Source organism: Crocodylus porosus, unplaced genomic scaffold, assembly GCF_001723895.1.
Source record: "Crocodylus porosus isolate Cpor-Errol unplaced genomic scaffold, CroPor_comp1, whole genome shotgun sequence".
Classification (NCBI taxonomy): Eukaryota; Metazoa; Chordata; order Crocodylia; family Crocodylidae; genus Crocodylus; species Crocodylus porosus.
In genome coordinates, this window is record NW_017728886.1 from 217,538,316 (window position 1) to 217,549,763 (window position 11,448).

At 41.1% G+C, this 11,448-nt stretch overlaps 1 protein-coding gene across 3 annotated transcripts in view; it reads left to right on the top strand.

Moving 5' to 3' along the window:
• Positions 1–11,448, top strand: part of ZFHX4 (zinc finger homeobox 4) — a 177,816-nt gene that overhangs the window by 158,831 nt on the left and 7,537 nt on the right. For all 3 annotated transcript variants that reach the window (XM_019549458.1, XM_019549475.1, XM_019549467.1), the window contains one exon: positions 585–5,999. In XM_019549458.1, the coding sequence (XP_019405003.1) occupies positions 585–5,999 (5,415 nt within the window). The remainder of the gene's footprint in view (positions 1–584; positions 6,000–11,448) is intronic.

Here is an 11,448-nt window from a genome sequence, read left to right on the forward strand (position 1 = left end):
TCAAAGATGTCCTGATGTAAACACCAGAACAGAACAATTAATTTTGCACACATATATGCCTACTTGGCTACACATTGTCCATGTAATTTCTCAAATACATGAGCATACAGTTCTGGGTTCTTTGGATGGAGAACTTACATGTGCAGCTGTACATGGCCACTGTACTGATTGACTGTCTGCTCCAACTCTGCCTCTCTCCACTTGCCCTCTATACCTTCCTCTACTCTCTTGTCCTCTGCTCTATCCCCTCACCCTTTTTCTTTCATCTCTGTTCCTTCCTCCCCCCTCTTTGTCTTGCCATTTAGCTAATTCCTACCCTAAATATTAACCTAAATAAACAGCAGCATCAACACATTGTTTGTCACTGGCACGTTATCCAGTCTTTTTGTATATTTTTCCCTTTCCTGTATTTATTGCCCATATTGTCTGTTTAACTTATATGCTCTTCAAGGCTTCCCTACAACCCTGTGTTTGTATGTTGCATAATGGGTACCATCTTGGTTGATTGTAATAAAACATAATAACCTTCACTATGTTTAAATGTTACATTTTTTTAAAGGCATTTCTTTGCTTGCTTTAACTAGGTGAAAGTCCAATGGATGAGAAAAATACTTCTGGGCTGGAGGACTCAAAAACTGGAATGGAAATTAAGACCGAGGAACAGAAACCACCTAAGGAATCTACAGAAACACCGGAATGGAATAAGAATAGCAGTAAGGACACAAAGCCTGCTGAAACACTGCCGGATCAGCTAAATGAGCAGCAGAAGAAGCAGCAGCTCTCTGTTTCTGATCGCCATGTCTATAAATATCGTTGTAACCATTGTAGCTTGGCCTTTAAGACTATGCAGAAGCTTCAGATACATTCCCAGTATCATGCTATTCGGGCTGCTACCATGTGTAGTCTTTGCCAGCGTAGCTTCCGTACATTCCAGGCTTTAAAAAAACATTTGGAAGCAGGACACCCTGAACTCAATGAAGTTGAACTTCAGCAGCTGTGTGCATCTTTACCTGTAAATGGTGAACTCTGGGCAGACAGTGAAAGTATGGCACAAGATGAACATGCACTAGAACAGGAAATAGAAAGAGATTATGAGATGGACCAGGAAGGTAAAGCAAGTCCTGTAGGAAGTGATAGTAGCTCTATTCCAGATGATATGGGCTCAGAACCAAAGCGGACCTTACCTTTTAGAAAAGGGCCAAATTTTACTATGGAAAAATTTCTAGATCCATCTCGCCCATATAAGTGTACAGTGTGTAAAGAGTCTTTCACTCAAAAGAACATTCTCTTGGTCCATTATAATTCAGTGTCTCATTTACATAAACTCAAAAAGGTTTTGCAGGAGGCATCAAGTCCTGTCCCTCAAGAAACCAACAGCAGCACTGATAACAAACCCTACAAGTGCAGCATTTGTAATGTTGCATATAGCCAAAGTTCGACATTGGAAATCCATATGAGATCTGTGCTTCATCAGACTAAGGCAAGGGCTGCAAAATTAGAACCAAGTGGTAATATAAGTAGTGGAACTAGTGTAGCAGGGAATGTTAACAGCCCCAGCCAAGGGATGTTAGATTCTATCAGCTTACCAGCAGTTAACAGCAAAGATACACCTTTAGATGCCAAAGAATTAAATAAAAAGCAAGCTTCTGAATTAATTGCTTCTCAGCCTTCACATCACCCACCCCAGTCACCAGCACAACTTCAAATGCAAATCCAGCATGAACTGCAACAGCAAGCTGCATTCTTTCAGCCCCAGTTTCTGAATCCAGCATTTTTGCCTCATTTTCCTATGACACCAGAAGCATTGCTGCAGTTTCAACAGCCTCAGTTCCTTTTTCCATTCTATATTCCTGGGACAGAATTTAGTTTGAGTCCAGATCTGGGTTTGCCTGGCTCGGCCACATTTGGTATGCCTGGAATGGCAGGTATGACAGGATCGCTACTAGAGGATTTAAAACAGCAGATACAAACTCAACACCACGTTGGCCAGACTCAGCTGCAGATACTACAGCAACAAGCACAACAGTATCAATCGACACAACCACAAATTCAGTCTCAGAAACAACAGCAGCAGCAGCAGCAACAACAACAACAAAGTAGCAAGCTAATGAAGCCAGAGCAAAATAGCATGGTCAGTGCAGACTGCCAGTTGATAAAGGATATGCCATCATATAAAGAAGCAGAAGATATTTCTGAGAAACAAGAAAAGCCAAAGCAGGAATTTATAAATGAAAGTGAAGGACTGAAGGAAAGCAAAGATATGAAGAAGCCAAAATCCTCAGAACCAACCATCCCACCACCCAGAATAGCTTCTGGGGCTAGAGGAAATGCAGCCAAGGCTTTGTTGGAGAATTTTGGCTTTGAGCTAGTTATCCAGTACAATGAAAACAGACAAAAAGTACAGAAAAAAAGCAAGAGCGGGGAGGGTGAAAACACTGACAAATTGGAATGTGGAACATGCAGTAAAATGTTCTCTAACATTCTTATTCTAAAGAGTCATCAAGAGCATGTGCATGGGCATTTTTTTCCATATGGAACATTAGAAAAGTTTGCACGCCAATATAGGGAGGCTTATGACAAGCTTTACCCAATTTCCCCATCTTCTCCAGAAACACCACCACCTCCGCCGCCACCACCTCCCCCGCCTCCTCCACCTCCCCCACCTCCCACACCCTCGCAGCCTTCTTCAGCCAGCTCTGGAAAAATTCAAAACACAACTTCAACTCCCTTGCAGGCTCCGCCACCCACACCACCACCGCCTCCTCCACCTCCACCACCGCCTCCTCCACCTCCACCACCACCTTCAGCTCCACCTCAAGTCCAGCTGCCTGTGTCGCTTGATCTTCCACTGTTCCCTCCAATTATGATGCAGCCAGTGCAGCATCCTGCACTGCCTCCTCAGCTTGCTCTCCAGTTGCCACCAATGGATACTTTGTCTGCAGATCTTACCCAGCTTTGTCAGCAGCAGCTAGGGTTAGATCCCAATTTCCTACGGCATTCTCAGTTCAAGCGTCCACGTACGAGAATCACGGATGATCAGTTAAAAATCTTGCGGGCTTATTTTGATATTAACAATTCTCCAAGTGAAGAGCAGATTCAAGAAATGGCTGAGAAATCTGGCCTCTCTCAGAAGGTTATCAAACACTGGTTTCGTAATACACTTTTTAAGGAGCGGCAAAGAAATAAAGATTCCCCATACAATTTTAGCAATCCTCCCATAACTGTCTTGGAAGACATAAGAATTGATCCTCAGCCCACCACTGTAGAACCTTACAAGTCTGATGCATCTTTCAGTAAGAGATCATCTAGAACAAGGTTTACTGACTACCAGCTTAGGGTCCTGCAAGATTTTTTTGACACAAATGCTTATCCAAAGGATGATGAAATTGAACAACTTTCAACTGTACTTAACCTGCCTACTCGAGTTATTGTTGTATGGTTCCAAAATGCACGACAGAAAGCACGCAAAAGTTATGAAAATCAAGCAGAAACTAAGGATAACGAAAAAAGGGAACTCACCAATGAGCGCTACATTCGAACTAGCAATATGCAATATCAATGTAAAAAGTGCAGTGTAGTCTTTCCCAGAATTTTTGATTTGATTACACATCAGAAAAAACAGTGTTATAAAGATGAAGATGATGACGCGCAAGATGAAAGCCAAACAGAAGATTCGATGGATGCCTCAGATCAAATGGTATATAAAAATTGCACAGTTTCTGGCCAAACTGACTCATCAAAAAGTGCAGCTGTGACAGCAGCGAGCTCTGGCTCTGGTTCTAGTACTCCTTTAATGCCCTCTCCCAGACCAGAACCTGAGAAGACTTCTCCCAAACCCGAGACAACAGAAAAGCCAAAGCAAAGTGATGCCACACCTAAACAAATTGATACAACCTCCCAAGGCACCAAGCCAGTACAGTCTGCCCCAATAACTTCCTCTGATCCACCCTCAGCTTCTCAGTCACAACAACAAAAACAGCCACAGATGGTTGGAAGACCTCCATCTGCATCACAAACACCTGTTCCTTCCAGTCCTTTACCAATTTCAATCGCACCTCTACAGAACAGTCTACCTCCTCAGTTATTACAGTACCAATGTGACCAGTGTACGGTTGCCTTTCCAACTCTAGAACTTTGGCAAGAACACCAGCACATGCATTTCCTAGCAGCCCAAAACCAATTTCTTCACTCTCAATTTCTAGAAAGACCTATGGATATGCCATACATGATATTTGACCCTAATAGTCCTCTGATGACTGGACAGTTGCTTAACAGTTCTCTTGCTCAGATGCCCCCACAGACAGGTTCATCACATACGGCTCATTCTGCTACAGTTTCTGGGTCACTTAAACGAAAACTGGATGATAAAGAAGATAATAATTGTAGTGAAAAAGAGGGAGGAAACAGTGGTGAAGACCAACATCGTGATAAGCGTTTAAGAACTACAATTACTCCGGAGCAGCTAGAAATACTCTATGAAAAATACCTGTTAGATTCTAATCCCACTAGGAAAATGCTAGATCATATTGCACGTGAAGTGGGACTTAAAAAGAGAGTGGTACAAGTCTGGTTTCAGAACACACGAGCCCGAGAAAGAAAAGGTCAGTTCCGTGCAGTAGGTCCAGCCCAGTCCCACAAAAGGTGTCCTTTCTGTCGAGCACTGTTCAAAGCAAAATCAGCTTTAGAAAGTCACATTCGCTCTCGGCACTGGAACGAAGGAAAACAGGCAGGTTATAGTTTACCTCCAAGTCCTTTAGTGCCAACAGAAGACGGAGGAGAAAGTCCACAAAAATACATGTTTTTTGATTATCCATCACTATCACTAATAAAGACTGAATTATCAAGTGAAAATGAATTATCCTCTACAGTATCAACCCTTGTTAATAAAACTACAGAGATGTCACCGAAGAATCTTTTAAGCCCTTCTTCAATCAAAGTAGAATCTAGTGAGGATATAGAAAATCTGAATGCCCCTCCTGCTGACTCTGGATATGAACAAAATAAGACTGACTTTGATGAGACTTCATCAATTAATACAGCAATTAGCGATGCCACAACAGGAGATGAGGGAAACAATGAAATGGAAAGCACGACTGGTAGTTCAGGGGATGTGAAACCTGCATCATCTCCCAAAGACCCAAAACAACTTATGAATGATACTTTGCCAAAAGCAGCATCCACACCTACAAATGATAATTCTGATGAAAAGTTTCTCTACTCCCTAACTAGCCCGTCAATACATTTTACTGACAAAGATGGTGATCATGACCAAAGTTTTTATGTTACTGATGATCCTGATGATAATGCCGATCGCAGTGAAACATCAAGCATAGCTGATCCAAGTTCACCTAACCCATTTGGAGCCAATAATCCCTTTAAATCTAAAAACAGTGATCGACCAGGTCACAAACGTTTCCGAACACAAATGAGCAACCTCCAGCTTAAAGTCCTCAAGGCTTGCTTCAGTGATTATCGAACTCCAACCATGCAAGAATGCGAAATGCTAGGGAATGAGATTGGTCTGCCCAAACGAGTGGTCCAGGTTTGGTTCCAAAATGCCCGGGCAAAAGAAAAGAAGTTCAAAATTAATATAGGGAAGCCATTCATGATAAATCAGACTGGAACTGAAGGCTCAAAACCAGAATGTTCTCTATGTGGGGTGAAGTATTCTGCACGTTTGTCCATAAGAGATCATATATTTTCCAAACAACATATTACAAAAGTAAGAGAAACTGTGGGAAGTCAGTTAGATCGAGAAAAAGATTATTTAGCTCCTACAACTGTTAGACAGCTGATGGCACAACAAGAATTGGATCGCATAAAGAAGGCTACAGATGTGCTAGGCCTAACAGTACAGCAACCAGGAATGATGGACAGCAGTTCACTTCATGGTATCAGTTTGCCAGCAGCTTACCCAGGACTCCCTGGCCTTCCTCCTGTTCTTCTGCCTGGAATGAACGGTCCATCCTCCTTGCCTGGATTTCCACAAAGTTCAAACAGTAAGTCAATTAGGAGGTGATTTTTAAAATCTATGAATGTAATGATACTGTGTAATTATCAGCCACTGGTTGATAAGAATAACATGTCGTGCATTCATATCATATTCGTATTCTTTCTGTGAACCTGTCAAAAATACAATCTATACTCAGTGTAATATTGGATTGTTTCATCAATAACTTGGTAATATCACTGATTTCCCCTTCCCCCCAAATAAAATACAATTTAACTGAAGGATTGAATTGGAAGCCAACTTCCAGAAATAATTGTAATTGAGTGGATATCTATGTGTTCTTGACTGCAATAACATTTTACGTAATATTGTTTTTCCCTTTGTGGTTTTGAGTTTTATTCCTTTTTTGCAATGAGTACATTAAAATATTGCATTTAACTATTTAAAAAAATTAAATTATCATCTGATACAATCCAGATGACTAGTCTTTGTCAGGTAACCTGCCTTATTAATCCCTTCAGTGGGCTAATCACAATTCGTTGCCTCATTCAGAAGGTACTTAATTAGTTATCAAATATTAGCTGGAAACCTTTGGGATATTTTAAGTAAGTGTCTGAGTACCAGGAGGAGTTTTCTTTTCAGGTCATTCTTAACGACTGTTTCATTGTAGTACAAATCCCAAGGGTTGTTGAACACCTGAAGCTCACCTTGATTTCTATGGGTGCTGCAAACACTCATCATTTCATTTGGTCTTTTGGATTTATCTGAATACAAGACTTAGATACAGGCTGTGATTGACTCTGGACAGCATTTTGCTTCCCTCATTTACATTAAGAAGGACTCATAGGCCATGTCCAGACAAACAGGGGCATGCACTTGCAGTGGCACAAATAGCAGCACAAATTTGTGCTACTGCTTTGTGCCTCAGCACATGCCCCTTCACTTGTGCTTTGTTGCAGGGCACATCGTCCCATGTTGGGCAAACTACCCTTGTCCAGCTTCTCCTGGCTACCAGCATGCTGGAACAGCCGGGGCACAAAGGGAGCAGTAGAAACATTCTGGCCAGCAGCCAGAGCATCTCACTGGAGAGCCAAGCCTCCATGTATTCTGGCATGTGCTATTTTTGTGTGCTCTGTACTGCTTTTTTTCCTGGGGGAGGGGAAGGGGGAGCTTGCTACTGGGAAATCCCAGTAGTGATTTTTTTTCCCCTGCACTGCAAATTTGCAGCGTGGGGCATATTTAAACATTCCCTGCCTGCAGTTGTGCCACAAAGAGGTTTGTGGCACAACAAACTGCATGTGCTTGCATACGAGGACTTGGCCATTCATTCAGTTTTGCTGAGTTGCTCAGGATCAGGCTTTCTGAAGAGCCATTTGATTAGTCCTGACAGAACAGGTCTTTTATTTATTTATTTTTAAATGGTTTCCACTTCCTGGCTGCTCCACAAAACAAGTAATTAGAAATGAAAATCAGTGTGTAGGTTAAAGCCTCTTTACCAGTATGGTCCAGTGATTTCATTTCTGTTGTCATAGATTAGTAAATTTTGATTTATTTAAATAACTGATTTTGGCAAGAAGGCTACTGATTCTATCAGTAGTGTGGTCAGTCAAACTAAAATAGTAGCAATTTGTTTTTGTCTACACAGTTCCATTTTGATTGACAATGACTACATCATTGTTTTCCCAAGTTGTGGTCAAAGCATCTTTTTTTCTCTATTCATTGGGTCAGAAGGGCTTTCCTTCCCCAATGAATTCTCTGGCCAAATGCCCTTCTGTTTTTCTCAAATATGAAGCTCGTCCATTGGAACATTAAGCACATCTAAAAGATGCATTATGTTGTTGTGAAATCTACAATATATTCACCTATTTTTTTCTTAATACCATATGATGTGTATGTGGCTATTTTTTTGTGTATTACAGATTATAGGTATGATTACTTTCAGTAAATGGCCACAGATGAACTAATATTCAAGTTCAGCAAGCCTCAGAATATTCAGCCTGTAGATTCTCCCCTTAATAATTTACCAAGAAATGTATTGCCCTTTATGCCTACTTAGATGCTTTGCAAAAACTATATCTCACCTCAAGAGGGATATACTCCACCCTTGGAGCATCTACACAAGACGCTATGGTGCAGTAGCAACAAGCTACTGTGCCATAGCTCATTGGTACTGTGCAGTAGCATTGTTGGGTGCTAACTGTGTGGTGATGCTACTGCTCAGTAGCTCGTTGCTTCTGCTCAGTAGTGTTGGAGGAAAAAATGTCCAGCGACAGTACTGTGCAGTAATGCCAGTTACTGTGTGGTCATTTATGAAAGGATTAAATGACTCCTCAGTAACAACTGTGCAGTCTGCCGCATGTGTAGATGCAGCCCCAGAGAGCCCCAGAGCTATCACATTCTGACAATGAGAAGCCATATGCATATCCAGGGAGTGGCTTACCGGTAGCTAATAGGAAATAGGAATGGAAGGGTGTGATTCAGAGCCACATAGTTTATGACTCCATCATTTCTGGATTCTATTCTGCTGTGAGGAGACCACTTGGACAGAGGAAGAACAGGGGATTCTCCACCCCTACCTTATGTCCAATAGTGTACATGTTAGGGCATTTGGCTAAGAAATAGAAACCCAGGGTTCTAGGCACTCCCAATTCTGAAGAGGTTTGAAGCCACATCTTACACTTTCCAGGACAGTGCCATAACCACAAGACTATGCAGTGCTGATGACATTCTCTGTCTCTCCTGTTGAAGCTTGTCCACTGCATGGAAAGGAATATAACACTCAAGGGCCAGAAGGTGGACAAACAAAAAGAAAAATGATTCTGTAGACCAGTGAGGCAGGAACTCCCCTGGAAGAGAGAAAGCCCCAGCTTCTGCACCTGTTCCTGCCTCCAATGCTATTTATACACTTTTATTAACTAAGCAGTGGATAAATGCAGAAACAGCATTTAGAGTAGAAGCAGAATGCATGGCTCGTTCCTTCTCTGAAAAATAACATTTTAACTGAGTTTACAATGTCTGGTTCCCTCTTGGTTGCTCTCTTTCTGGCCCCATGAATCCTCTTCCATCCAAGGTGTCAGCTTGAACAGGATGGAGGATGCCCTTAGCTCTTCGGATGATATAACCAGGAGGTAAGCGTATTCCCCTAGGAAATGGGAAATATGGGTTTAAACATACACAGGGTGAGTAAGGCTTAAAATCCAGATTTCTGACTACTTGGGGAAGTGCCCGAAACACTAATATAACAGGGCAGAAGGAGGATGGCTGGTCCCTCCTTTTCTTTGGTTCTCAGGCTAAGATAAAGATGCATTACAAAAGGACACATATTAATGGTTTTCTATTAATTCAGGGTCTCTCACACTGAAAGGGGTAGATGCCTAAAATCCATCTAAGTGCCATTTAGATACCTTAAAGAACTCAGGCTGATGGGTAAGACAGACCACTTGATACACGATCAGTGTATTTTCAGATGGTCTAGTTTCCACCAAATAGCTCTTCTATTTGAGATGCATATAAATCATTAATATAGTAGCATATTCAGTGAAGCAGCAATTAGGATTAGTTCTCAGCCTCTTTCATCTCACAGCTTTGTCCATTGTGAGCAAAACCTGCTGCGTAAACTGGACAGTAGAGTTTTTGTCATTTATTTTTTCTTCTACCATATCCTAATAGGCCATGCACCCTTTCTTTGTCGCCCAATAAATACCTGTGTATATATAAAACTTCATTGCCTGTGGCACATAATGGAGTTGCTGAAGTGAAAGAAAAATAGGTTATTTTCATTTTTCATTACTGAAAAATATTGTTAGCCTTAAAAGTTCGTTAATATATGTATTCAAAACAAATACTCGCCCCACTTAATTAACCCACATCTAATATTTCCTCCACCCTGGGCATGTCTACACATACATTAAGGTGCTTTTGCTAATGTGACTTAAATTTAGTACCTCCAATGTTGCAGCATTTTTATACATGCTTTGGAGAGCAGGGTGAGGGGGTGGCACTTTAATTAGAGCCACTCCAAGAGCCGTTCTATACTGTACTTCACTAGGAAGAAAGAAAAAAAGCAAAAGAGAAGATTTGAGACATGACTTATTACTTAAAGTAGTGCATCTCATGTATCAGTGTCCTCAGGCTTTAAAAGGGGAGCAGAGATGCTTGAACTAAGGCTTGTTTGACGAGCTTTAGTTCAAGTGCCATGCCGCCATTTTTAAGTGTGCGGCTACTGATACATGAGATGCAGGAGGTTGCTGGATCATGGTAATTGCCATGCTCCAGCAGACTCGATTAATCAGAGCAGTTTCAGTGCTCATGTATAGGTGCCCTGAGGTACTAAACAGATGTGTATTAGGGAGCCTTAATGCACAGTAATGAATGTGCATGGTTTTTAAGCGATGCTTAATGTTCAGTAGCCTATATTACTGCACATTAGCATAATTGCCCAGTTTTTCATATGATGCTTTAATGTGCAGTAAAATAGGCTACTGCACATTAAAGTGCATGTGTAGATGCCCTTTTTGGAGGTATAATGCCTGCTCAGGCTCTTCACTGGCTGTGATCTTCTAAGCATTTCTCTAGATTCTCAGCCTAGCAGGATACCATTTTTGCATTACTAAATGCCTGGAGTCTGCTCCAAAGGGAGGCACCTATGCCTCAAGCATTGTGTATTTCCTTCTGAATTTCAAATATTATTTCCTGATTGTGTGTTGTTTCCTTTTCCTGGCCCCAAACCTGCAAATACATAGGTAGAAATAATCTTCATGATTTAATAAGACAACTTATATTAAAATAGTCATTCCTGTGTATAAGTGTTTTCAGGATTAGTGCTCCTGTTTCCAAAAGCCCAGGCCATTACATATTACTTGTTTGCTTAAAGGGACAATGCCAATAGCAGTAGACCCATACTCAGACATTGATTTTGAGAAACTGTATTAATAAATACTGAATTTATGCTTCCTTTCCTTTGTGCTTTCCTCTGTGGAATTTTGCACTCTAAAACTAGCCCAATCAGGTTCATTTAGCTGATGATCAATTTCACTTTCTGATTTTTACACCCAACAATGTTGTGTTTGGATTTTTAACATAACAAGGACATTATTAACTTCTGAAAAATATTTTTAAATTGATTTGTTTTAAAGTTCAGTATTTCCTGATGCATCATGCTTGGAAAACATGTTTCTAAAATATAGTTTTGACTCTATGCTACTTGAAAGTATAATCCCTTTTTTGTTGTTTGTTTTTTTGTTTTTAAGTGCAATGCTAACTGGATTTATGGGTCACTTGCAGATGTGGGTGGGAAAAAATGGCTCTTATTTAAACTTGGTGTACTCATGCACTGACCCCAGCACATGCCAAGAAGAGGCAATGCATTAGTTGCACCCAGCTTTTCCAACATCTGGGCGCTGTAGTGGGTTTTTTTGGTGCTTTTGTCTAATAGCTGCACTGAAGCACAGGAGCTGAGTCAAAGTAATGTGCTGCTGCTTCTGGTAAAATGCAGTCCC